Source organism: Rhinopithecus roxellana, chromosome 13 (assembly GCF_007565055.1).
Source record: "Rhinopithecus roxellana isolate Shanxi Qingling chromosome 13, ASM756505v1, whole genome shotgun sequence".
NCBI lineage: Eukaryota > Metazoa > Chordata > Mammalia > Primates > Cercopithecidae > Rhinopithecus > Rhinopithecus roxellana.
Window position 1 is genome coordinate 130,965,908 of NC_044561.1, and position 25,074 is coordinate 130,990,981.

A 25,074-nucleotide genomic window follows, 5' to 3' on the forward strand; every position below is an offset into this window, starting at 1 on the left:
ATCCTTTTGGACTCTGTGAATTTTGCTTGTGGGCTCCTCCTCCGCTTCCTGGCTGGTGGCTTTATACACCCTTTGCCTGGTTCGGGGTCCCCAGCCCAGCAACTCGTCTCACTGTAGGGCCCCTGCCTCAGGAGAGGGCAATGCCCAGGCGCTCATCCTGTGTACGTCTCTGCCTCTTCCCTCGGCCATGTCTTCGGCCTCCTTTTGAGGTGGGAGATGTAGCTCCTGGCCCCAGGTGGGCAGCTGGTCCCTGGTGCTGTGCCCTCAGCAGTCCTCACTGCCTGTCTCTGTTTCACTTCTGGTCTGTGTAGACTTAACCGGGTGTGTGAGCAGACCTGAGACCTTTTAAATGCTGGAGGCCCTTCCCTGTCCCATCTCTCTGCTTTGGAGCGTGGCAGATGTGCCTTCACTTACATCCTCCTGTTTGTCGTGACGCGTTCGTATCTTAACTCCTTGTCATATTTGCTAAAGTCACGTTTCTCAATTTGTCTTTGAATTTTGATTGTCGCCTTTTAACAGAAATTTTATGTTGAAAAAATGTATTCTCAAATATCGATCTTGTGTGGGTGTGTATGTGATTTTCCCCCTCATTTTCAGGCGTAACTCTGCCTGGCCCGAGGTATGCCACATGGGCAGCCTGTCTCTGCATCATGTCTCTAGGTGGACCATGCAGCAGCTGTGAAAGAGTACAGTCGGTCCTCGGCGGATCAGGAGGAGCCCCTGCCCCACGAGCTGCGGCCCTTGCCAGTGCTCAGCAGGACCATGGACTACCTGGTGACCCAGATCATGGACCAGAAGGAGGGCAGCCTGCGGGACTGGTACGACTTTGTGTGGAACCGCACGCGTGGCATACGGAAGGTATTGGCTGCCTCCAACCTGGACGCTAAAAAATGCATACAAATTCCAAAGTCAAACTGATAGTTATTTTTATTTTACTCTGTTATATAGTTTATCTGTAACAAAAATGTACTTTTGTGGGCCGGGTGCGGTGGCTCAGGCCTGTAATCCCAGGACTCTGGGAGGCTTAGGTGGGTGGATCACCTGAGGTCAGGCGTTTGAGACCAGCCTGGCCAACATGGTGAAACCCCGTCTCTACTGAAAATGTAAAAATTAGCTTGGCGTGGTGGCACACGCCTGTAATCCCAGCTACTCGAGAGGCTGAGCCAGGAGAATTGCTTGAACCCAGGAGGCGGAGGTTGTGGTTAGCCAAGACAGCACCACTGCACCTCCAGCCTGGCTTCTGTCTCAAAAAAAAAAAAAAAAAAACCCCAAGGACTTTTATTTAAGTCACTACAAAGTCCTATTAAAATGTGTATCATGGGCTTTGTTTCAAATTGAAATGTGAGAAATTGAGGTCGCAGCATGATCTTTCTCACAGTTGCCTCTTTGCATGGGAATGTGTGTGTGATCCTCCCCCTCGCCTGTGGCCAGGATATCACACAGCAGCACCTCTGCGACCCCCTGACGGTGTCCCTGATTGAGAAGTGCACCCGGTTTCACATCCACTGTGCCCACTTCATGTGTGAGGAGCCCATGTCCTCCTTTGATGCCAAGATCAATAATGAGAACATGACCAAGTGCCTGCAGAGCCTGAAGGAGATGTACCAGGACCTGAGAAACAAGGGCGTCTTCTGTGCCAGCGAAGCGGAGTTCCAGGGCTACAATGTTCTGCTCAGTCTCAACAAGGGAGACATCCTAAGGTGAATCTTCACATCCAAAAGTTGCCCTAAGGTGGCTGAAAAGGCAGGCTTTAAACAGGAGAAGCGCTTTCAGGATTGGCAGTAGCCAGCAGTGCTGCGTTCTCTCTGTTAGCAGATGTTGGGGTGATAGTAGAGGACCTCGGTATGGCTGTGCATTTGGCTGAGCTGAGCTGGGGGAAGCGTGATGGGGGTGTGCCCTGGGACCAGCACATCTGATGTAGGCCCCACATGTTCATTTCTGAGAACAGTTTCTCCTCACCAGTGAGGAAATGAGGAAGGAATCCTCCTCGTGAGACAGGTGAGTGAACCAGGAGAGGGAGTTCCAGGTTGTTAGCAGTTCCCTGTTTCCAGGTAGTTTTGTCAAAGATCTAAGTAATAAGAGAGGGAAAAAATTGTGTGAAACAAAAATGCTAAGAATAGGGTAGTGAGAATGAATGAATATAAAACCCTGGTCTGAGCCATAATTAGACACTTACTAGGAGTCTGGCGAGCTCTCTGGCCCTCTGCTTGTGGTGGTGTTAAGCTGAGCTTGATGGTGGACAGTGTTCCCTTTAGTTCTGAGATTCCCGTATCAATGGTGGACCTCTTTTTTTTAGTTTCGTATTTTCCTCAAGAACTGTGTGGCAGAATATCTAGATGTGTGACTGATTTTAAATTTTTATTTTATTTTATTTTATTTTTGAGACCGAGTCTTGCTCTATTGCCCAGGCTGGAGTACAATAGTGTGATATCAGCTCGCTGCAACCTCCGCCTCCCGGGTTCAAGCGATTTTCTTGCCTCAGTCTCACGAGTAGCTGGGATTACAGGCACATACCACCACTCCCACCTAATTTTTTTTTTGATATGGAGTCTTGCTCTGTTGTCCAGGCTTGAGTGCAGTGGCGCGATCTCAGCTCACTGCAAGCTCTGCCTTCCGGGTTCACACCATTCTCCTGCCTCAGCCTCCGGAGTAGCTGGGACTACAGGCGCCCGCCACCACACCTGGCTAACTTTTTGTAGTTTTGGTAGAGACGGGGGTTTCGCCATATTAGCCAGGATGGTCTCGATCTCCTGACCTCGTGATCCACCCACCTCGGCCTCCCAAAGTGTTGGGATTACAGGCTTGAGCCACCGCGCCTGGCCAGTTTTTTTGTATTTTTAGTAGAGACAGGGTTTCGCCATGTTGGCCAGGCTGGTCTGGAACTCCTGACCTCAGGTGATCCACCTGCCTCAGCCTCCCAAAGTGCTGGGATTACAGGTATGAGCCTCCGTGCCGGCTGATTTTAAATTTTAAAATTAAGCCTTGTATAGCCTGGGCAACATGGTGAGACCCTTCTGCAAAACAAAAACAAAAACAAAAACAAAAACGCCAGGTGTGGTGATGTGCGCATGTAGTTCCAGCTACTGGGGAGGCTGAGGTGGGAGGATCCCTTGAGCCCAGGAGGTCAAGGCTACAGTAAGCTGTGATCATGCCACTGCACTCCAGTCTGGGTGACAAAGCAAAACCCTATCTCTTAAAAAAAAAGAAAGATCAGGTGTGGTGGCCCATGGCATGTTGGGAGGCCTAGATGAGAGGATTGCTTGAGGCCAGGAGGTTGAGGCTGCAGTGAACGGTGATCGTGCCACTGCACTCCAGCCTGGGCGATAGAGCAAGACTCTCTCAAAAAAAAAAAAAAAAAAAATACTGGTTATGAAAGATTGCGGCCGGGCGCGGTGGCTCAAGCCTGTAATCCCAGCACTTTGGGAGGCCGAGACGGGCGGATCACAAGGTCAGGAGATCGAGACCATCCTGGCTAACACGGTGAAACCCCATCTCTACTAAAAAAATACAAAAAACTAGCCGGGCGAGGTGGCGGGCGCCTGTAGTCCCAGCTACTCGGGAGGCTGAGGCAGGAGAATGGGGTAAACCTGGGAGGCGGAGCTTGCAGTGAGCTGAGATCCGGCCACTGCACTCCAGCCTGGGCGACAGAGCGAGACTCCGTCTCAAAAAAAAAAAAAAAAAAGAAAGATTGCTATATTGTCTTTTTCTACACGACAAGCATTTCTTCATCACGAATAATTCAGTCAAAATCAGTTCATTTCTAAACAAAAAGTGTTAAGTTTTCTGTTTTTTAGACTTGACCACCCAGCACAGCTGACCGTCGATTGGCATTACTTCAACTTGTTGATAACTGATGCCTAAATTGCTTTTTGAATTTGTTTATTCATTATTGTTTTGAAAGAAACCTTTGTCAAACCAGCCCAAGCATGGTAGCTTTGAAGTTAGTAAACTGAATTTAACGGCACATTTTACCAGTAAGACCCTCCTTCTCAGTATGGGTGAAATCCAGTATCGTTATTACTTGTAACGGTCTTGCTCTGTCACCCAGGCTGGAGTACAGTGATGCGATCACAGCTCACTACAGCCTCAACCTCCTGGGCTCAAACGATCCTCCCACCTTGGCCTCCCCACATTTTGGGATTACAGGCGTGAGCCACTGCATCTGGCCAGTGAAATTTTTATTTATCAGGTCTATCTTCATGAAAATTTTGTCTTATTAAAATTAACATTCCAACCCCTTTTCTCTCCTTTAATTAACAGAGAAGTACAACAGTTCCATCCTGCTGTTAGAAACTCCTCCGAGGTGAAATTTGCTGTTCAGGCTTTTGCTGCATTGAACAGTAATAATTTTGTGAGATTTTTCAAACTGGTCCAGTCAGCTTCTTACCTGAATGCTTGTCTTTTACACTGTTACTTCAATCAGGTGAGTAAATGAGCTGAGCTTGCAGAGTTGGAAGACAGCGGGTTGTTCTTGTGCTATTCGAGTGCTTTCCTATACCAGGCTTTTCAAAGCAGGTCTCAGGCTGATGCCGTGTCACCCTGGCAGCAGCCCCACGAAGGGGTTACTGGTGTTTCCCTGTTTTATAGGGGTTATCACCATTGGTCACCATCCGGAAAGGCTGTGCAATGGAAAATACTGTTCTATGGTTCAAATGAGAAAAATCTCTGTAGTGAAACATAGTATGAATTCAGCACTGTAGGCCGGGCGTGGTGGCGCAAGCCTGTAATCCCAGCACTTTGGGAGGCCGAGGCGGGCGGATCACGACGTCAGGAGATCGAGACCATCCTGGCGAACCCGGTGAAACCCCGTCTCTACTAAAAAAAAATTACAGAAAACTAGCCGGGCGAGGTGGCGGGCTCCTGTAGTCCCAGCTACTCGGGAGGCTGAGACAGGAGAATGGCGTAAACCCGGGAGGCGGAGCTTGCAGTGAGCTGAGATCCGGCCACTGCACTCTAGCCTGGGCGACAGAGCGAGACTCTGTCTCAAAAAAAAAAAAAAAAGAGGCCGGGCGCGGTGGCTCAAGCCTGTAATCCCAGCACTTTGGGAGGCCGAGATGGGCGGATCACGAGGTCAGGAGTTTGAGACCATCCTGGCTAACAGGGTGAAACCCCGCCTCTACTGAAAAATACAAAAAGCTAGCCGGGCGAGGTGGCGGGCGCCTGTAGTCCCAGCTACTCGGGAGGCTGAGGCAGGAGAATGGCTAAACCCGGGAGGCGGAGCTTGCAGTGAGCTGAGATCTGGCCACTGCACTCCAGCCCGGGCGACAGAGCAAGACTCTGTCTCAAAAAAAAAAAAAAAAAAAAAAAAGAATTCAGCACTGTCATCATCCGTGAAAACCAACTGAAAAGCAAAAATCTTATATCATATGCACACAGTCCCTGACTTTGAAATGGTTCATACGCACACAGTCCCTGACTTTGAAATGCTTTGTGTTTTAAATTGAAGTTTCTGGAGTGAGGCTGATGGCGCTAAGTTCCTTTAGTGGGTGCCTCAGTGTCTGCTTTGCCGCGTGCTAGGGTTGCAGAAGCAATGGGAAGGCCAGTCCCTCCCCTGAAGTTTGCGCAGAGTAAATTCTGTGTCTCGGGGTTTCCAGTCAGTTCTTTTATTCCAGTTCCATGGGACTTGGGGATGAGGACAGAGCAGCCCCTGTGGCACCTGCTTTTCTAGGCCCTACATGATTGCGTTCAGTGCGAAGTGACCAGGACCGTGGCCCACCGTACAGAGTGCCACCTTACCTCGCATGCACTCTGCTGCCCATTCCGGCAGCGGCGTCAACGAGGCTGCCTGGAATCCTTGCCACAAGCCCGTAGTGATCACTGCGTGGGGAGGATACTGCCTGGGAGATCTCAGGACCTGCCTAGGTCAGTCTGTGGCTCCAGGTCCTCTCTTTGGTCACACATCAGGGCCTCCTGTAAACAGTGGCTAAACCCACAGTCATGTCACGGTCAGAGGGTCTTTTGCAGGTTTGCTCCTTGTTTTCAGATCTGCAGGTTTCCAAACAGAACTGATACTCTGGAGTAAAGGAAAAGGGTTTCCACAACTTGCCACTTGTAGTTAATTTTGACTGGGTGCTTTGGCTCACACCTGTCATCCTGGCACCTTGGGATACTGAGGTGGGAGAACTGTTTGAGCTCAGGAGTTCAAGAACAGCCTGGGTTTTTTTTATTTACTAAAAATAAAAAAAAATCAGCCAGGCAGGCGTGGTGGGATGCTCCTGTAGTCCCAGCTATTTGGGAGGCTGAGGTGGGAGGATCACTTGAGCCCGGGAAGTTGAGGCTGCAGTGAGCCAAGATCTGCACTCTCCAGCTTGGGTGACAGAGACCCTCTCTCTCAAAAAAAATAAAAATAAATAAAAATAAAAAAAAGTATAGTTAATATTGTATACATGATGATTGAGTGTTAGTAGAATGTTGACCATTTTAAATTTTATTTATTTAGAGGTGGAGTCTCGCTCTGTTGCCCAGGCTGGAGTGCAGTAGCACGATCTCTACTCACTGCAACCTCCACCTCCTGGGTTCAAGCGATTCTCCTGCCTGAGCTCCCTCCTGAGTAGCTGGAATTACAGGAGCCCACCACCATGCCCAGCTAACTTAGTAGAGACGGGATTTTGCCATGTTGGCCAGGCTGATCTCGAACTCCTAGCCTCAGGTGATCCACCTGTCTTGGCCTCCCAAAGTGCTGGGATTGCAGGCGTGAAGCACCTTGCCTGGCCATTTTTAATAACTTTAAACAAAAGAGATATTCAGGTATTTTTCTTTAGAAAAACTGTTCACCAGCAGTGGCGCACAGAGGCAGCCTCCTGTCCCCGCAACCCTGTGCACTCCTGCTCAGGGGCTTTGTGCTTGCTGCTCCCACTGCTGTTCTGCACTCTCATAGCCGCACGGCGCTGTCTCCACCTCTCTGAGGCCAGGTGAGGCTTGGCTGCCGCCCTCAGCAGGGCCCCCACCAGTGCTCCCTGTTCTCCCTGCCCATCTGCCGCACTGAATCACCATTCTGTGTGTTTGATGAGTTCGTTTTCTGTTGCATTGGTCTCTCCCCTGGCATGTCAGCTATGTGGGGACAGGGATTTTGTTTTTGTTCACTGTTGAACTCTCAGCGTTAAAAACGGTGCCAGGCACAGAGCAAACGCTCGATCAACGTTGGTTGAATTAAAGAACATCGGAAAAGGACTAACAGCTTAGGCACCAAAGTCCCAGCACTCAAGCATAATTTTTGTTAGCATTTTCATGTTTTTCCTTTGTCTATTTTTACTTTTATTTTTATTTATTTAATTTTTTGAGATGGAGTCTCATTCTGTCACCCAGGCTGGAGTGCAGTGGTGTGATCTCGGCTCACTGCAACCTCCACCTCCCGGGTTGAAGCGATTCTCCTGCCTCAGCCTCCCTAGTAGCTAGTATCACAGGTGCCTACCATCATATCCAGCTAATTTTTGTATTTTTAGGAGAGACGGGGTTTCACCATGTTGGCCAGGCTGGTCTCAAACTCCTGGCTTCAAGTGACCCGCCTACCTTGGCCTCCCAAAGTGCTGGGATTATAGGCATGAGCCACCGCACCCAGCCCCATTGTCTTTTAATTTAAGAGACTGGTTCTCAGTCTGTCACCTAGGCTGGAGTGCAGTGGTGTGATCATGGCTCACTGCAGCCTCAGCCTCTTGGGCTCAAGCAGGTCTCCCACTTCAGCCTCCGATGTCGCTGGAACCACGGGTGCATGCCACCAAGCCCCACTAATTAAACCATTTTTTTTTTTTTTTTTTTTTTTTTGTAGAGAATAGGATGTAGCTATGTTGCCCAGGCTGGTCTTGAACTCCTGGGCTCAAGTGATCCTGCCACCTTGGCCTCCCAAAGTGCTGGGATTACAAGTGTGAGCCACTGCACCTGGCCTCTGTCTTCTTTTTTTTTAAGGCTCTTGTTAGAATGCCATGAACAGTTGTCTCCAGCTATTATATGTCATTCCACGGGGTTGGTTTCCTGCTGGCATTCCATGGTCTCTGGGGTCCTCTATAGCACCTTCCTGGCATTTTCTCATGCGGATGCTGCACAGCTGACTTCACCTGGCCTTGTTGGTGCAGTTTGTTTCATGATTTCTCTTATAAATAAAACTTTCACAAGCCATCCTTCTCTATGAGAGTGTTTGCTTGGCACGCATTCCTGAGCATTGCCCCGAGCAGAACGCCTACGATCTCTAAGCTGGGGTTTCATGTTGCCAAAGCGCCTTCTGGTGGACTCAGCCCAGGAGGAGCCCATGCCCCCCATGCTGGCCATGTCTGTGGTCATGGGCTGACTGCAAGTGTCTGACTGGGCCTTCCTCTGAGACTGCAGTGATCTGGCTCCTCCTTTCAGATCCGCAAGGATGCTCTCCGGGCGCTCAATTTCGCGTACACGGTGAGCACACAGCGAGCCACCGTCTTTCCTCTGGATGGCGTGGTGCGCATGCTGCTGTTCAGAGACTGCGAAGAGGCGACCGACTTCCTCACCTGCCACGGCCTCACCGTTTCCGACGGGTAAGGGCTGAGAATGGAACTGCGGGGCCCCTGTCTCCTTTTTTCTTGTTAATTCTGATAAAGGACTGTGAGGGACTGGCTGCTTGCCTGACTTGAAGAAGGTGCATTCCCCCTGCCATGCAGGTGAACACGTGAGACTCAGAATGGCTGGGGGTGTTCCCAAGGTCACACCCTGGCTGTCTGCACATTGAGGGCTCAGACCAAGTTCTTTGTGACTCCAGAATCAGTCCTTTTCATGAGTTGCCAACGAACCTAAAGATAGAAGTTAGGGCCTTCCTTATTCTTTCCCTTGACTGCCTTTGCCAGCCAGTGACGGACAGCGTGTGACGGTGGGGATGGAGGCACCCACAGGCCAGGCTGGAGTCTTCTCTGGTACTTAGCAGTCAGAGTGGTGAGACTCACAGATGCTGTCTCAGAAACCGGCAGCTTACACTCCACACCCAGTGCCTGGGTCCCCACCCTGCCTCCTGTAACTCCTCACCTGCCCCCTGCCTGTTTCCTCCTTCCAGTTCTGCCTCACAAAACAAGGTGGTTTTGGGTGAGCCAGCAAGGAGGCAGGAGTGAGTCAGCGTGCATCTGTTAACACGCTTTGCTCAGTGGTTCCAGGGACCTACAGAGGCTCCAGGGTGCGGCAGTGGGACCCAGGCCTCTGCTTTCTGTTATTTATCCATGGCTGTGGTGACGCCTGAGGGGCTTACAGCACTCAGTGGGGCACTGAGGGTGAAGCTGCCTTCTCCCTTGGTGACGCCCCTCTGGGGTCTTCTTGTGGTCTGGGTAGCTGTGTGGAGCTGAACCGGGCCGCATTCCTGGAACCAGAGGGATTATCCAAGACCAGGAAGTCGGTGTTTATTACCAGGAAGCTGACGGTGTCGGTTGGTGAAATTGTGAACGGAGGGCCATTGCCCCCCGTTCCTTGTCACACCCCTGTGTGCAGCTTCAACTCCCAGAACAAGTACATCGGGGAGAGTCTGGCCGCAGAGCTGCCCGTCGGCACCCAAAGACCCGGCTCGGACACACTGGGTGAGTGAAGCTGCAGTTGTAGTGAGGGGACTAGCTGCATTTTCCCACCAGGACGCCTCCCAGGAGCCTGGACATCTGCATTTTCCTGCCGGGACGCCTCCCAGGAGCCTGAGCACCTGTTTTGTCTTGGGGCCCAGGGGTGTGGCTCTTCCCCATGCTCAGATGGTTCTCACTGGGAGTGGACTGAGGGCTTTGAAGCCCTCCTCCTGGCTCCCTGACATCTTGGGGCTTGTTTTTCATGCAAAGCGTATTTGTCCCGCATAGCTGGTCTCCTGGAGGGCAGGCCACTCCTCAGGGTCACTGTGGGTGACCTGGGGCTGTCCCTGCACAGACCTTGGTCCTTGTGGTGCCAGGCGCCCTGTGTCTGCAGCCATGTTTTCTCCTGTATGTTTCCTTCCAGGTGGAGGGAGAGGAGAGGAGTGTGGTGTAGAGCCGGACACACCCCTGCCGGGTCTCCCACAGTCTCTACCAGCCCCTGCGCCCTCGCCAGTGCCTCTGCCTCCTGTCCTGGCACTGACCCCGTCTGCGGCACCCAGCCTCTTCCAGCTGTCCGTGCAGCCTGAGCCGCCACCTCCAGAGCCTGTGCCCATGTACTCTGACGAGGTAGGGACTCTTTTTCTAGGTCTGTACTCTGGGAAGCCCATTGTGCACAAATGTCCTTAGTCATCACCCCATGAGGTGGGGCTGTGGCGCCTGGTCTCTCAGGAGAGTCCAGAGAGGGGTCCTGCCTAGAGTCACTCAGCCTCAGGTGGCAGATCTGGGGCCCACCCATTCAGACTCATTGTGGAGTCTGTCTTCATCTCAGGAGCTTCCTGTCACAGCACTGGCCTGAGCCCCTGTGTCTGAACTCAACATCCGCCTGTTCTGACGGGATTATTGGCAGCATTGTGCGCCCCCGATGTGTGTGACCTGGGATGGCATGTCCTGCTGGTGGGTGTGGCCTGGGTGGGTGTGTCCCCTGCGGGTGTGGCCTGGAGTGGGCATGTCCCCCTGGTGGGTGTGGCCCCCCAATATGCATGGACTGAGTGTGGGTGTGTCCCCTGAAGGGCATGTCCTGGGGTTGGGTGTCCCCACTGATGGGTGTGGCCTGGCAGGTGTGCCCCCTGATGGGCATGGCTTGGGGTGGCTGTGCCCCCTGATAGACATGGCCTCCGGTTGGATGTTTCGCCTCTGGTGTGTGTGGTCTCTGTGGCTGTGGACCCTGATGGGCATGGCCTAGGGGTGGGTGAACCCCTTGACCAGCCTGGCCTGGAGGTGGGTGTGCCCCTTGATGGTTGTGACCTCAGGGTGGGCATGGCCCCTACTGATGCCTTGATATTGAGTAGAGCCTGTCGACTCTATGGTTGTGAGACTGGATTGTGCCACTCTGGCTGCTTAGAGGCAGGCACTGGGCACTAGCCTCTCTGGGGATCGGGGAGTTCTGAGAGGGAGCATGGAGTGGCCACAGAAACAGAGGCTGCTTGACGTAGACTGGAGATGACTGGGCCAGGGCGCTGTGTGGCCATCTGCAGGGCACCTTCTCTCCAGATGGCACCTTTCCATTCGCTAGGGGACACCTTTCCTGCAACAGCCTAGCTGACCCCATGTCAGGGGTCATGTGCTTCTGTCACGAGATGTCTGCAGACTGTTGACAACATATTACCCAGGATTTCTGCCCTGGGTGGGACGTTCCATTCCACCCCATGTTGGTCTCTCCATAGGACCTGGCGCAGGTGGTGGACGAGCTCATCCAGGAGGCTCTGCAGAGGGACTGTGAGGAAGTCGGCTCTGCAGGTGCTGCCTACGCAGCTGCTGCCCTGGGGTGAGTGGCATCTGGTGCTCCCCTTCTGCTGCTCCAGAAGTTTTCTCTCATAAAGTTTCATCTCATAAAGAACTTCTTCCAGAAGTTTCCTCTCATAAAGTTGCCTGCGTTTTTGGAGTCATAATCCAATAAGTTATTGCCAGAGACAGTATCATGAAGATTTTCCCTTACATTCTTCTTTTTCAAGATGGTTTTGCTATTTGGGGTCTTCTGAGATACCATGGGAATTTTAGGATGAGTTTTTCTGTTTCTGCAGAAAGGGCTGTTGGGATTTTGATAGGGATTGCGTTGAATCTGTAGATTGCTCTGGGTAGTACTGTCATTTTTTTTTTTTTTTTTGAGATGGAGTCTTGCTCTGTTGCTCAGGCTAGAGTGCAGTGGCTCGATCTCAGCCTCACTGCAACCTCCACCTTCTGGGTTCAAGCAATTCTCCTGCCTCAGCTTTCCTAGTAACTGAGATTACAGGTGGGCACCAGCCTGGCTGATTTTTTTGTTTTTTGCAGAGATGCCTTTCACCATGTTGTCCAGGGGTGGTCTTGAACTCCTGGCCTCAAGTGATCCACCTTCCTCGGCCTCCTAAAGTACTGGGATTACAGGCATGAGCCACTGTGCCTCGCCAGTATTGTCATCTTAACAATATTAAATCTTCTAATCCGAGAATATGGGATGTCTTTCCATTTATTTAGGTCATTCTCAATTTCTTTCAACAGTGCTTTGTAGTTTTCAACATAAAAAGTTTTTGCTTTCTAGGTTAGATTGTTTTTTTGTTTTGTTTTGTTTTGTTTTTGAGATGGAGTCTTGCTCTGTTGTCCAGGCTGGAGTGCACTGGTGCAATCTTGGCTCACTGCAACCCCCGTCTCCCGGGTTCGAGCGATTTCCCTGCCTCAGCCTCCCAAGTAGCTGGGATTACAGGCGCCTGCCACCACGCCTGGCTAATTTTTTGTATTTTTAGTAGAGACGGGGTTTCATCGTATTAGCCAGGATGGTCTCGATCTCCTGACCTCATGATCTGCCCTCCTCAGCCTCCCAAAGTGCTGGGATTACAGGTGTGAGCCACCACACCCGGCCTTGTTGAGGATTTTTATATCCATATTCATAAGGGATATTGGTTTGTAGTTTTCCTTTTTATTTCTTTATTCCTTTTTTTTTTTTTTTTTTTTTGAGACGGTCTTACTTTGTCACCTAGACTTGAGTGCAAAAGCAGAATCACTGCTCACCACAGCCTTTATCTTCTAGGCTCAAGCCATCCTCTCACCTCCGCCTCCCAAGTAGCTAGGACCACAGGCGCATGCCACCATACCCGGCTAATTTTTTAATTTTTTGTAGAGATGGGGTCTCTCTGTGTTGCCCAGGTTAGTCTTGAACACCTGGGCTCAAGCAGCCCTCCCACCTCAGCCTCCTAAAATGCTGGGATGACAGGCATGAGCCACTGTGCCTCGTCAGTCTGTCGTTTTCCTATAGTGGCTTTGGTCTGTCTTTGGTATTAGGGCAATGCTGGCCTCATAAAATGCGTTAGTAAATATTCCTTCCTCTTCTGTTTTTTGAAAGGGTGTGAGAAAGATTGGTGGTTAGGTTTTCGTTAGTGTTTAATAGAATTTACCAGTGAAACCTTCTGGTCTTATGCTTTTCTTTGTTTGGAAGTCTCTAGAATTTACCAGTGAAACCTTCTGGTCTTATGCTTTTCTTTGTTTGGAAGTCTCCTTACTAGTTACAGGTCTATTCACATTTTTCTGTTGCTCCATGAGTCAGTTTTGGTAGATTGTGTGTTTCTAACAGTGGGCTTAATTTTTCTGCTGGCAGTCAAACAAGTATAGGTTGCATATCCCTTATCCAAAATGCTTGGGACCACAAGGGTTTTAGATTACAGCTATTTTTGGATTTCAGAATATTTGTATTATGTCTACCAGTTGAGTATCTCTTACCTAAAAATCTGAATTCTAAAATGCTCCAGTGAGCATTTCCTTTGAAAAGCATGACATGTTGTACTCAAAAAGTTTTGAGATTTTGGAGCCTTTTGGATTTCAGATTTTTGGATTACGGACACTCAACCTATGTGGTTTTTTTTTCTTTGTCAAAGTTAGACGTTTAGTGATTTGGCTTTTTTATTCTGATCTTTTTCTCTCTTTTTTTTTTTTGAGACAGTCTCACTCTGTTGCCCAGGCTGGAGTACATCGGTGCGATCTCAGCTCACTGCAGCCTCCGCCTCCTGGGTCCAAGCAATTATTCTGTCTCAGCCTACTGAGTAGCTGGGACTACAGGCATGCGCTGCCACGCCTGGCTAATTTTTGTATTTTTAGTACAGATGGGGTTTCACCATGATGGCCAGAATGGTCTTGATCTCCTGACCTCGTGATCTGCCCACCTTGGCCTCCCAAAGTGCTGGGATTACAGGCATGAGCCACCGCGCCCGGCCTTGCCTCTGATTTTGAATGCTATCCCCTTTTTTCTGTTTAGTGTTTCTAATGCTGCTGTGGAGGATTTGTTAACAGCTGCAACCACGGGCATTTTGAGGCACATTGCAGCTGAAGAAGTGTCTAAGGAAAGGGAGCGAAGGGAGCAGGAGAGGCAGCGGGCTGAAGAAGAAAGGTGAGTGTGTCTTGTCCATGCAGACAGATAAGGAGCTCAATGTGGACACAGGCAAGAACTGACCCTGGCCGCGATGCTCCCGCTGTTGTCCACCCCTGCTGACCCACTCATGCCCTCCTACACTTCAGTCCAGGGGGTGGATGGAGCTCCCCAGGCCACACCTACCCATGAGCAGTGGCCCTTCCCAGCCAGGAGAGGCAAGGGAAGGGAGGTGATGTCAGGGGAGCTGGAGTAGGGGTGTCCTGCCGACTCAGGCAGCACACCTCAATCCCTGTCTGCATGTCCAGGGAGTAAAACAAACAGCATTTATTTTTATTCTTAAACATTACCCTTGTGTATTTTTTATCTTCCCTGTAGGTTAAAACAAGAGAGGGAGCTGGTGTTAAGTGAGCTGAGCCAGGGCCTGGCCGTGGAGCTGATGGAACACGTGATGATGGAGTTTGTGAGGGAAACCTGCTCCCAGGAGTTGAAGTAAGTGAAACACTGGTGTCTTGCTGTGCCAGGAGACTGAGCTTTGGCTCTGCCCTAGGCTGTGTCTGGCGCCACTGAGGATGGGCTATTGGAAATGTGTCCTGCCTGTCTAAGCTACTTTGATTTTGTGACCAAATGTATTTGATGCAATCCTGTGTTCCCTGGGCTGATAGAATTTTATTATTAAAATTCTCTTTTATTTGAGGCCTGCCACCACAGGACCATAGTCAGCCATCCTTAGTAGCCACCAGCATTTATCATATATTTGAGACACTTGCAATCGATTGCACATGTCAGACGTTGCTGATGAGAAGATTTTGTGGTTGTCTGCATCGTCATTTACACATTCTACACCAGGCACCTGTAGTCCCAGCTCCTCAAGAGACTGAGGTGCGAAGATCACTGAAGCTCAGAAGTTCCGGGTAGTGTGCTGTGACTGCACCTGTGGTGGCCACTGTACTCCAGCCTGGGCAACATAGTGAGACCCTGTCTCTAAAATAATTAGAAATTCTGACGATTTTATTAAGATAAAGGTTTATTAACTGTTACAAGGGCTCCTATGGACCTATAATTTGGCACCCTGTACCACTTAATTCTTTTTACCCCGTCTTTCTAGGTGTCTGTAGTTTAAGTATTAAAGCTTCTCTTACAGTGAAGATGGAATTACATTTTAGTATCGAGGATGCAGACTCTTACACTTTTTTTTTTTTTTTTTTTTTTTTAAAGACAGAGTCTCGCTCTGTTGCCCAGACTGGAGTGCAGTGGCGTGATCTGGGTTCACTGCACCCTCCACCTCCCAGGTTCAAGTGATTCTTCTGCCTCCGCCTCCTGAGTAGCTGGGACTACAGGCACGCGCCACCACACCTGGCTAATTTTCGTATTTTTAGTAGAGATGGGGTTTCACCATGTTAGTCAGGCTGGTTTTGAGCTCCTGACCTCATGATCTGCCTGCCTCAGCCTCCCAAAGTGCTGGGATTATAGGTGTGAGCCACTGCGCCCGGCCTTGACTCTTGCACTTTTTTTTTTTTTTCTTTTGAAATGGAGTCTTGCTGTGTCACCCAGGCTGGAGTGCGGGGGCATGATCTCGGCTCAGTGCAACCTCCACCTCCCGGGTTCAAGTGATTCTCCGACCTCAGCCTCCCAAGTAACTGGGATTATAGGCCCGCACCGCCATGCCCAGCTAATTTTATTTTATTCTTCTTTTTCTTTTTTTTTTTTTTTTTTGAGACGGAGTTTCGCTCTGCCACCCAGGCTGGAGTGCAGTGGCCGGATCTCAGCTCACTGCAAGCTCCGCCTCCCGAGTTCACGCCATTCTCCTGCCTCAGCCTCCCGAGTAGCTGGGACTACAGGTGCCCGCCACGTCGCCCGGCTAGTTTTTTGTATTTTTAGTAGAGACAGGGTTTCACCATGTTAGCCAGGATGGTCTCGATCTCCTGACCTCGTGATCCGCCCGTCTCGGCCTCCCAAAGTGCTGGGATTACAGGCTTGAGGCACCGCGCCCGGCCATTTTTCTTTTTTTTTTGAGATGGAGTCTTGCTCTGTCGCCCAAGCTGGTGTGCAGTGGCGCCATCTCGGCTCACTGCAAGCTCCGCCTCCTGGGTTCACACCATTCTCCTGCCTCAGCCTCTTGAGTAGCTGGGACTACAGGAGCCCACCACTACACCCAGCTAATATTTCGTATTTTTAGTAGAGACGGGGTTTCACCGTGTTAGCCAGGATGGTCTCAATCTCCTGACCTCGTGATCTGCCCATCTTGGCCTCCCAAAGTGCTAGGATTATAGGCATGAGTCACCGTGCCTGGCTGCCCAGCTAATTTTTTATATTTTTAGTAGAGACAGGGTTTCACCATGATGGCCAAGCTGGTTTCGAACTCCTGACCTCAAGTGATCTGCCCACCTCAGCCTTGCAAAGAGCTAGGATTACAGGCATAAGCCACTGTGCCCAGCTGACTCTTGGGCTTTTAAAGCAAGCCCTCAGTGTCTGTGGGCCCCGAGTGCAGTGTCTTCCATGCTGATTACCCTGTTTCTTAGGAATGCATTAGAGACAGACCAGAGGGTCCGTGTGGCCCGTTGCTGTGAGGATGTCTGTGCCCATCTAGTGGACTTGTTTCTCGTGGAGGAAATCTTCCAGGCTGCAAAGGAGACCCTCCAGGAGCTTCAGTGCTTCTGCAAGTATCTACAGCGGTGAGTCCTGTGTTCCTACAGGCAAAATCCACATACACGGGGAAGAGTCTTTTACCAAATTCAAAATATAGGAGCCATCAGTTTCTGTATTCAGTGGTAAAAGGATCAGGGAAAATGTTATAGCAATGAATACCTAAAATAGACTGTCATTGGATTATACTGCATTTCAAAAATACTTGATTACACACACACACACACACACACCCCATAAACTAAGGGGAACAGTCAGGAGTTAGATTGGGGCGTGGTGGCTGCTCTGCATGTCAACTAATATTTATAGGGTGCCTGCCATTTGCCCACTGCACTAGGTGCTGGGAGACACCTGTGAACAAGCCAGATTATGGCTGCATGCACCAATAAGGGTGAATTCTCAAAATATAAGTAGTGGAGAAAAAGCAATTAATAGGAAATATACAAATAGTGTATATTCAAACTAAATAGGTTGTTTTGGATTTATATATAGTAGTATAACCCTGAAGAAAAGAAGGAAAATAATGATCATAATCTCAGCATGGTGATTACTTTTGGGAATGGGAGGGGGTGCCTCTCATGGCCACAACTGCTCAACTGGATGTAAGTGCACAGATGCTCAATGATTTAGTAATCTTACAACCGGGCATATATGTGTTATGTATGTTGTATGATTCATTTCATAATAAAATTTGAAATGAGTAATAGTGTCCTTGGCAGTTGGAACAGTATAAAAGGGAGTATGGGGAGAAGTGAGTCTTCCTCCTACAGCAGACCCCTGTCCATTGTGCGAGCAGCAGCTGCTTGCAAAACCATCCAGAGACTTTCTGTCCTTTCTTATGGCTGTTGGCACAAATGGGCTTATGATCCCTGCTTTGCTCTGAGCCTTCCTTTGCTCCATCTGATATGAGGTGGAGGCCTGGCTGTAGCAGCATGCTGAGCTGTCCCCGTTGCCAGTGGTCTTGAGGTCAGTGCGAGAATGTACCATAAATGACCTTCCTGGTCTTTTGTTGATGGACTTCCATGTGGCTCTCTTTCTTTTTTTCTTTTTTTTTTTTTTTGAGACAGAGTCTCACTCTGTCACCCAGGCTGTAGTGCAGTGGTGTAATCATGGCTCACTGCAACCTCCACCTCCCAGGTTTAAGCGATTCTTCTGCCTCAGCCTCCTGAGTAGCTGGGACTACAGGCATGCGCCACCATGCTCGGCTAATTTTGTTTTTGTTTTTTGTATTTTTAGTAGAGATGGGGTTTTACCATATTGGCCAGGCTGCTCTCGAACTCCTGACCTCGTGATCTGTCCGCCCCGGCCTCCCAAAGTGCTGGGATTTACAGGCGTGAGCCACCAAGCCTGGCTGTGGCTCTCTTTTTAGCTCTGGTAAAGACTGTCACGGTGACTGTCGTCGTTACAGACAGTTCACCCGTTTGCACATAGGCACGTGTGGGTGGAGACAAATTCCTATCAGTGGTAGCTGTTGGTCAAGGGGTATATGTACCTTTTTTTTTTTTTTTTTTTGAGACAGAGCCTTGCTGTGTCACCCAGGCTGGAGTGCAGTGGCGTGATCTCGGCTCACTGTAACCTCCACCTCCTGGGTTCAAGTGATTCTCCTCCCTCAGCCTCCCAAGTAGCTGGGACCACAGTCACCCACCACCATGCCTGGCTAATTTTTTGTATTTTAGTAGAGATGGGCTTTCACTGTGTTGTGCAGGCTGGTCGTGAACTCCTGAGCTCAGGCAGTCCGCCTGCCTTGGCCTCCCAAAGTGCTGGGATTAGGGGCCTGAGCCACTGCACCCGACTGGGTATATGTATCTTAGATCTGGATCTGTATTGCCAAGTCAGCCTCCAAAGCCCATTCAGTATTGACTGTCAGCGTTCAGTAGTCGCATTGCTCACCACACGCAGTTGATGTCCTTCCTTCCCCATTCCTGAGTTCTGACTCCAATGTGTTTCTCGGCTTTGAAGACCCTGAAAACACTCTGTAATGATACGTTTTCACGTCTCCAGGTGGAGGGAAGCTGTTGCAGCCCGTAAGAAACTGAGGCGCCAGATGCGGGCTTTCCCTGCTGCGCCCTGCTGCATGGACGTGAGCAACCGGCTGAGGGCGCTGGCGCCCAGTGCAGAGTGCCCCATTGCTGAGGAGAACCTGGCCAGGGGCCTCCTGGACCTGGGCCACGCAGGGAGATTGGGCATCTCCTGCACCAGGTCAGCATCAACTGTCGCCTGCCTCATCAGGGCTCCCCTGCCCCCCCTTGGTTTTACCAGGAGCTGAATTAATGTGTGTGTTTGGAGGGTGAAGATAGGTGAAGCCTGGAGGCAAGGACAGGCACAGGGTTGCATTTTGAAGGTCGTCTCCCACAGTTGTGGACGTGTGACTTGTTCCACTGGAAAGCAGAGCTCTGAGTTCAGCTTGAAAGACTCAACTCAGCATCCTGGTGACTGAGTCTGACTCTGCATCACCCCTGGTGCCTGAGTCTGACTCTGCATCACCTGTTCTTTTCCTGCTCGTCCCAGTTTAAGTACCTACCACTTCCATCCTTGTTGGAGGAGCCCGAAGTCCACGCTGGCCTGTGTCTTCCCCATCCCATCCCTGCCCCATCCCTCTGTTCCTCCTGCCGTCTCTTTCACACGCTGCCCCCTTTTTGTGGCAGCATTTTCCAGACTCCACCTCCACCCTCCAGTATTTCCCTCTTGAGGCCCCTTGGTGTGGCCCTGGTCCTCCCTGCCACTCCTCCTGGTCATCCCGAGCAGAACTGGCTCCTTAGGGCTGTGCCAGGACCCCCCTCAGCCTGCATTCCTGGCTGTGCTGGGCGTGGCCTTTATTTAGAACCCGTGTAGGTGCCACCTCTTGCCTGGCCTCAGGGCTCCCCGGCCTCCCAGTGGGTGGTGGGTGGGGACTGGGGAGGCAGCCTGGACAGCCTAGCAGGCACACCACTGGGGCCTCACGTCACGTCTCGTCGCCTGCTGGTCATCATGGGATGTTCCCTCTGAAAACTGTGTTGTGGGTTTCATTGGGCCCCATCAGGTTCCGCGCAGGCAGGGTGGGTGGGTGGCGGTCTCAGCCTGTTGCAGGCATGCTGCGAGGCCAGGGCTGGGGCTGCCGCTTCTCACCCATGGCTGCCTTCACATAGTGGCCTGGCCTCCTCCTGGAGTCATGGCTTCTTGTGTCCCCCTCCGTAGCTGCCCTTGCCAGCCTCAGTCTCCTTCTCTGAGCCCTCCACTCTGCCCCCTCAGCCCAGACCTCTGCCCTCTGCCCTTCCCTTCTGCATACCCCCTGGTGATAGCCCTGTCACCCCCGTCTGTTACTGGCAGCCCCCATTATGCATCTCCAACTGAGGCCTCTTCCCTGAGTTCCAGACTTGGTTTCCAGTTCACGGTTCAACCTCTGAACCTGATTTTCCCCCACCCTGCCCCTTCCTGCTCATAGGATGCCATCCTGTCCTCCTGTGCTTAGGGCACAAACCTGGGCTTGCATCTCCCAGACCCAGCATCCTCAGCTCTGCCCTCAGAACGCACCGAGGGCATGGCAGTTCTCTCCACCTCGCTGGAATGTTGACGCAGCATCTGTCTGTCTGCTAACTTCCACCATGGGCCCCGCTCGCATCCTCAGCACCACAACACGAGGGATCCTCCAACAGCTCAGCCAGGTGGCGTTGCCTCTCGGTGGCATTGCCTCTTGGCGGCGTCCCTAGCGCTCCCTGAGTCTCTGTACTGTGGAACCAACCCCTCCCCCGCTGCCCTCACCACTCTCCCCAAACATGCCAAATGCAGCTATGGCCTGGCACAGCCATGCCCTCTGCTGTTTCCAGAAGTTGTCACGCTGGCTCTCCCTGTTTCCTTCAAGTCTTTGCTCACATACCACCTGACCACCCTGAGTGAGACTGCAGTAAGCACCTGGCTCCAGCCCCACCTGGCAGCTTTTGCCCACAGTGCCAACACCTCACACATGCCAGGCTAACCACTTAGAGATGCTGTTCTCTCCCCACGAGAGCCTATGTTCTTGAACGGCAGGATTTTGTCTTACTGTTGAATCTCCCGCAGCCAGCACACAGCAGATACTTAATGTGATATTTGTGGAATGAACGAATCCTCTAACCCGTTTCTTTGGCAGAAAATGTGTTTTTCAGTCTCCTGAGTATTCCCCAGGGGACACTAGCCAGTACTTTTCACTAAGCTCCTGTGGTAACACTGTCATTCTGCTTTCCTTTGCAGGTTGAGGCGGCTCAGAAACAAGACAGCTCACCAGATGAAGGTTCAGCACTTCTACCAGCAGCTGCTGAGGTCTGTCATTGCCGCACGCTTCTGCATATCCCACGGTGATCCCCCAGTTCCCCAGTCTGTCAAACTGGCAGCCCACCTCATGCATCTCCAACTGAGGTCTCTTCGATGAGTTCCAGACTTGGTTTCTAGTTTGCAGTTCAACCTCTGATCCTGATTTTCCTCCAACTTGCCCCTTCCTGCACATAGGATGTGTGTGCTGCTCCTGCTAGGGCCTCACACACTGGCTAATCCACGGGGTTCTGTTCCTCCCAGTGATGTGGCGTGGGCGTCTCTGGACCTGCCGTCCCTTGTGGCTGAGCACCTCCCTGGGAGGCAGGAGCATGTGTTTTGGAAGCTGGTGCTGGTGTTGCCGGATGGAGAGGAGCAGTCCCCAGAGAGTCGTGGCAGGTCAGGAGGGGTTTCCCCTGTGGGGTTTCCAGGAGGTGGAGTGGGCAGGGCAGAGTTGTGGGCCAGGGCTGGGTATTCCTCATGTGTGATGGGAACTCGGAAGTGTAGGTTTATGTTTTAATGCTTGGATTTACAGTCTGTTTTGCTCATGATTTTAAATTGAAACTTTAGATTTGATTATTTCAATTTTTATTCCATAAACTTGGTGTATTAGTCCGTTCTCACACTGCTTTAAAGAAATATCTGAGACTGGGTAGTTTATAAAGAGGTTTAATTGGCTCAGCTGTACAGGAAGCATGGCTGTGGAGGCCTCAGGAAACCCACAATCATGGTAGAAGGCTAAGGGGAGGGAGGCATGTCTTACATGGCTGGAGCAGGAGGAAGAGAAAGTGAAGGGGGAGATGCCACACGCTTAACGAGATCTCATGAGAACTCACTATCATGAGAACAGCAAAGTGGGAGGTGCCACACACTTCTAAACAACCAGATCTCCTGAGAGCTCACTATAAGGAGAACAGCAAGGGCGGATGCCGCAGACTTAACCAGATCTCGTGAACTCACTGTCATGATAACAGCGAGGGGAAGGTGCCACACAGTTAACCAGATCTCATGAGAACTCACCATCGTGAGAACAGCGAGGGGGAGTTGCCGCACACTTAACCAGATCTTGTGAGAGCTATCATGAGAGCAGCGAGGGGGAGGTGCCACACACTTAACCAGATCTCCTGAGCGCTCACTATCATGAGAACAGCAAGGGGGATTCCACCGCCATGATATAATCACCTCCCACCAAGCCCCTCATCCAACACTGGGGATTACAGTTCAACATGAGATTTGGGTGGGGATACAAATCCAAACCATATTACTTGGCAACAGTCTTAGTCCAAAAGCATTTAAAAGTTGATTGTTATTTCAATCTGTGTTAAGGTACATTGATAGACCTGCTTCATTTTAGATTCTTCAGTAAGATAGTTTATAGTCTGTTTGCTATAGTTCCAATTTTTTCCCTTAAACTTTTGGCATTTTAAAAAAAGAAAAAAAATGACATGATCTTATTTCCTGGAACCAAGTAGCATACAGAAGTCGTGTTTTTAAAGGAACTACAGTCTCTTTGTGTTTTTTTGAGACAGGGTCTTGCTTTGTTGTCACCAGGCTAGAGGGCACGGTGTGATAACAGCTCACTGCAGCCTCGACCTCCTGGGCTCAATTGATCTTCTCACCTCAGCCTCTTGAGTAGCGGGAACTACATTCCTGGTTAATGTTTTTTTGTGTGTGTGAAAGATGGAGTTTCACTATGTTGCCCAGGCTGGTCTTGAACTCCCGGGCTCAAGCAGTCTGCGTGCTTCAGTCTACCAAGGTTTTGGGATTATAGGCGTGAGCCACCACACCCAGCTTACAGTTTATTTTTAAAATAGCTTTATTGAAATGTTATTCACATACCATGAACTTCACCCATTTAAAGTGTACATTTCAGTGATTTTTAGATATATTCACAGGGTTTTGCAACCATCACTGTTACTAATTCCAGAACACCTTTTCGCTTAAAAAGAAAGCCTGTATTATCTTTTTTTTTTTTTTTTTTTTTTGAGATGGAGTCTCACTCTGCCGCCCAGGCTGGTGTGTGGTGGCGCGATCTTGGTTCACTGCAACCCTTGCCTCTCAGGTTCAAGCAATTTTCCTGCCTCAGCCTCCCAAGTAGCTGGGATTACAGGTGCACACCACCACGCCTGGCTTAGTTTTGTGTATTTTTTGTAGAGACAGGGTTTTGCCATGTTGCCCAGGCTGGTCTTGAACTGGGCTCAAGTGATCCACCTGCCTTGGCCTCCCAAAGTGCTGGGATTACAGGCGTGAGCCACTACGCTCAGCTGTTGATTCATTTCTTCAAACAAAATAGCTGTCTTCTCATTTGCTAAGTTCATGTCACTTAAGAATTCTTAAGGTCTCAGGTATGAGAAATTTGATCTGTAAAAAACATGTATTTCAAACTCTAGGGATGTTTTCTATTGCTGAAAATCTTAATGCTTCAGAATCTTAAGTCACATTAGAATGAGCCAGTTCCATGAGTGCCCCCTCCTCCTGCCCAATTAAGAACAAGTAGAAGCCGGGCGCAGTGGCTCATGCCTGTAATCCCAGCAACTAGGAGGCTGTGGAGGGAGGATTGCTTGAGCCCAGGAGTTTGAAGCCAGCATGACCAACATAGTGAGATTGAGTGAGACTCTATAAAAAAATGGAAAAATTAACTGGGCATGGTGGCCCATGCCTGTAGTCTCAGCTACTGAGAAGGCTGAGGCAGGAGATTTGCTTGCTGCGGTGAGCCAAGTTTGTGCCACTGTACTCTAGCTTGGGCGACACAGCGAGAATCTGTCTCAAAAAAAAAAAAAAAAAAAGTAAAAGATCGTTGCTCCATTTTAAAATGACAGCCTGTTTTGTGCAAGTCAGCTTCATAGGAAGATTTGGTATCTATGGATGTAGGTCTTACATTTCTCTTCTTTTCCTGAAAGTCTTTATAATTCAAATTTAGATTCTTCAAGTGTTTTATTGTTATTATTATTTTTTTAATCTGTAGAATTCTAGCAAATTGGTTAAAAGTCAAGTTCATGGGAGATGAAGGCTCAATGGATGACACATCCAGCGATGCTGGTGGGATTCAGACACTTTCGCTTTTCAACTCGCTTAGCAGCAAAGGGGATCAGATGATTTCTGTTAACGTGTGTATAAAGGTGAACTATAATTACTTTGTGTTTACTTCTGTGTTTTCATTACTTTCACTTACTCCCATATATCACTGGAACCATGCAAATACTGCTTATTCCCTAATGTGGTTTTGAAAGACTGCGGGAGGCTCAGAAGCAAGTATTATATGTCTCCATATATGTCTTTTAAAAAATTATTATTATTTTTGTTTTTTTGAGACGGAGTCTCGCTCTGTCGCCCAGGCTGGAGTGCAGTGGCGCGATCTCGGCTCACTGCAAGCTCTGCCTCCTTGGTTTACACCATTCTCCTGCCTCAGCCTCCTGAGTAGCTGGGACTACAGGCGCCCGCCATCTCGCCCGGCTAGTTTTTTGTATTTTTTAGTAGAGACGGGGTTTCACCGTGTAGACCAGGATGGTCTCGATCTCCTGATCTCGTGATCCACCCGTCTTGGCCTCCCAAAGTGCTGGGATTACAGGCTTGAGCCACCGTGCCCGGCCTAAAAAATTATTTTTTTAAGCCAGTCAGATTTAGCAGGGGGCACCACGCCCAGCCTGCTTCTTTACTTTTTCTATTTTAATACTATATATTGGATTTCCTAAATGTAATACGTACACAAAACGTTTTAAAAATGAGGAAATGTAAAAGAAGTATGAAGATGATGATAAGAACCATCGGCCGGGCGCGGTGGCTCAAGCCTGTAATCCCAGCACTTTGGGAGGCCGAGACGGGCGGATCACGAGGTCAGGAGATCGAGACCATCCTGGCTAACACGGTGAAACCCCGTCTCTACTAAAAATACAAAAACTAGCCGGGCGAGGTGGCGGGCGCCTGTAGTCCCAGCTACTCGGGAGGCTGAGGCAGGAGAATGGCGTAAACCCAGGAGGCGGAGCTTGCAGTGAGCTGAGATCCGGCCACTGCACTCCAGTCCGGGCGACAGAGCGAGACTCCGCCTCAGGAAAAAAAAAAAAAAAAAAAAGAACCATCTATGCTCTTGCCATTCTGAGGTAACAGTAACTTCTTGGTGCAAAATTCTTCCCTTTTCCTGGGATTACAAAGTCACATTTCATTTACTGGAAATTAGTTTACTGTTCCTGTTACCTTTATTTTCATTTTTAATGAAAGTAGCACTTCCATGTACTTAAAAAGAAGTCAAATAATGCCACATGATTTAAAACGAGACATAGC

The 25,074-nt window shown here is 49.9% G+C and overlaps 1 protein-coding gene across 7 annotated transcripts in view; it reads left to right on the forward strand.

Moving 5' to 3' along the window:
* MCM3AP (minichromosome maintenance complex component 3 associated protein) overlaps nt 1-25,074 on the forward strand; it is a 54,036-nt gene that overhangs the window by 12,020 nt on the left and 16,942 nt on the right. For all 7 annotated transcript variants that reach the window (XR_004052810.1, XM_030915516.1, XM_030915521.1 and 4 more), the window contains 14 exons: nt 661-858; nt 1,432-1,700; nt 4,261-4,423; nt 8,341-8,501; nt 9,280-9,521; nt 9,922-10,124; nt 11,222-11,322; nt 13,777-13,908; nt 14,266-14,379; nt 16,410-16,562; nt 18,535-18,732; nt 20,740-20,808; nt 21,061-21,195; nt 23,762-23,915. Coding sequence is in view for 6 of the 7 variants with exons in the window: in XM_030915516.1 (XP_030771376.1) it covers nt 661-858; nt 1,432-1,700; nt 4,261-4,423; nt 8,341-8,501; nt 9,280-9,521; nt 9,922-10,124; nt 11,222-11,322; nt 13,777-13,908; nt 14,266-14,379; nt 16,410-16,562; nt 18,535-18,732; nt 20,740-20,808; nt 21,061-21,195; nt 23,762-23,915 (2,292 nt within the window). In the remaining variant the exon portion in view is untranslated. The remainder of the gene's footprint in view (nt 1-660; nt 859-1,431; nt 1,701-4,260; nt 4,424-8,340; nt 8,502-9,279; nt 9,522-9,921; nt 10,125-11,221; nt 11,323-13,776; nt 13,909-14,265; nt 14,380-16,409; nt 16,563-18,534; nt 18,733-20,739; nt 20,809-21,060; nt 21,196-23,761; nt 23,916-25,074) is intronic.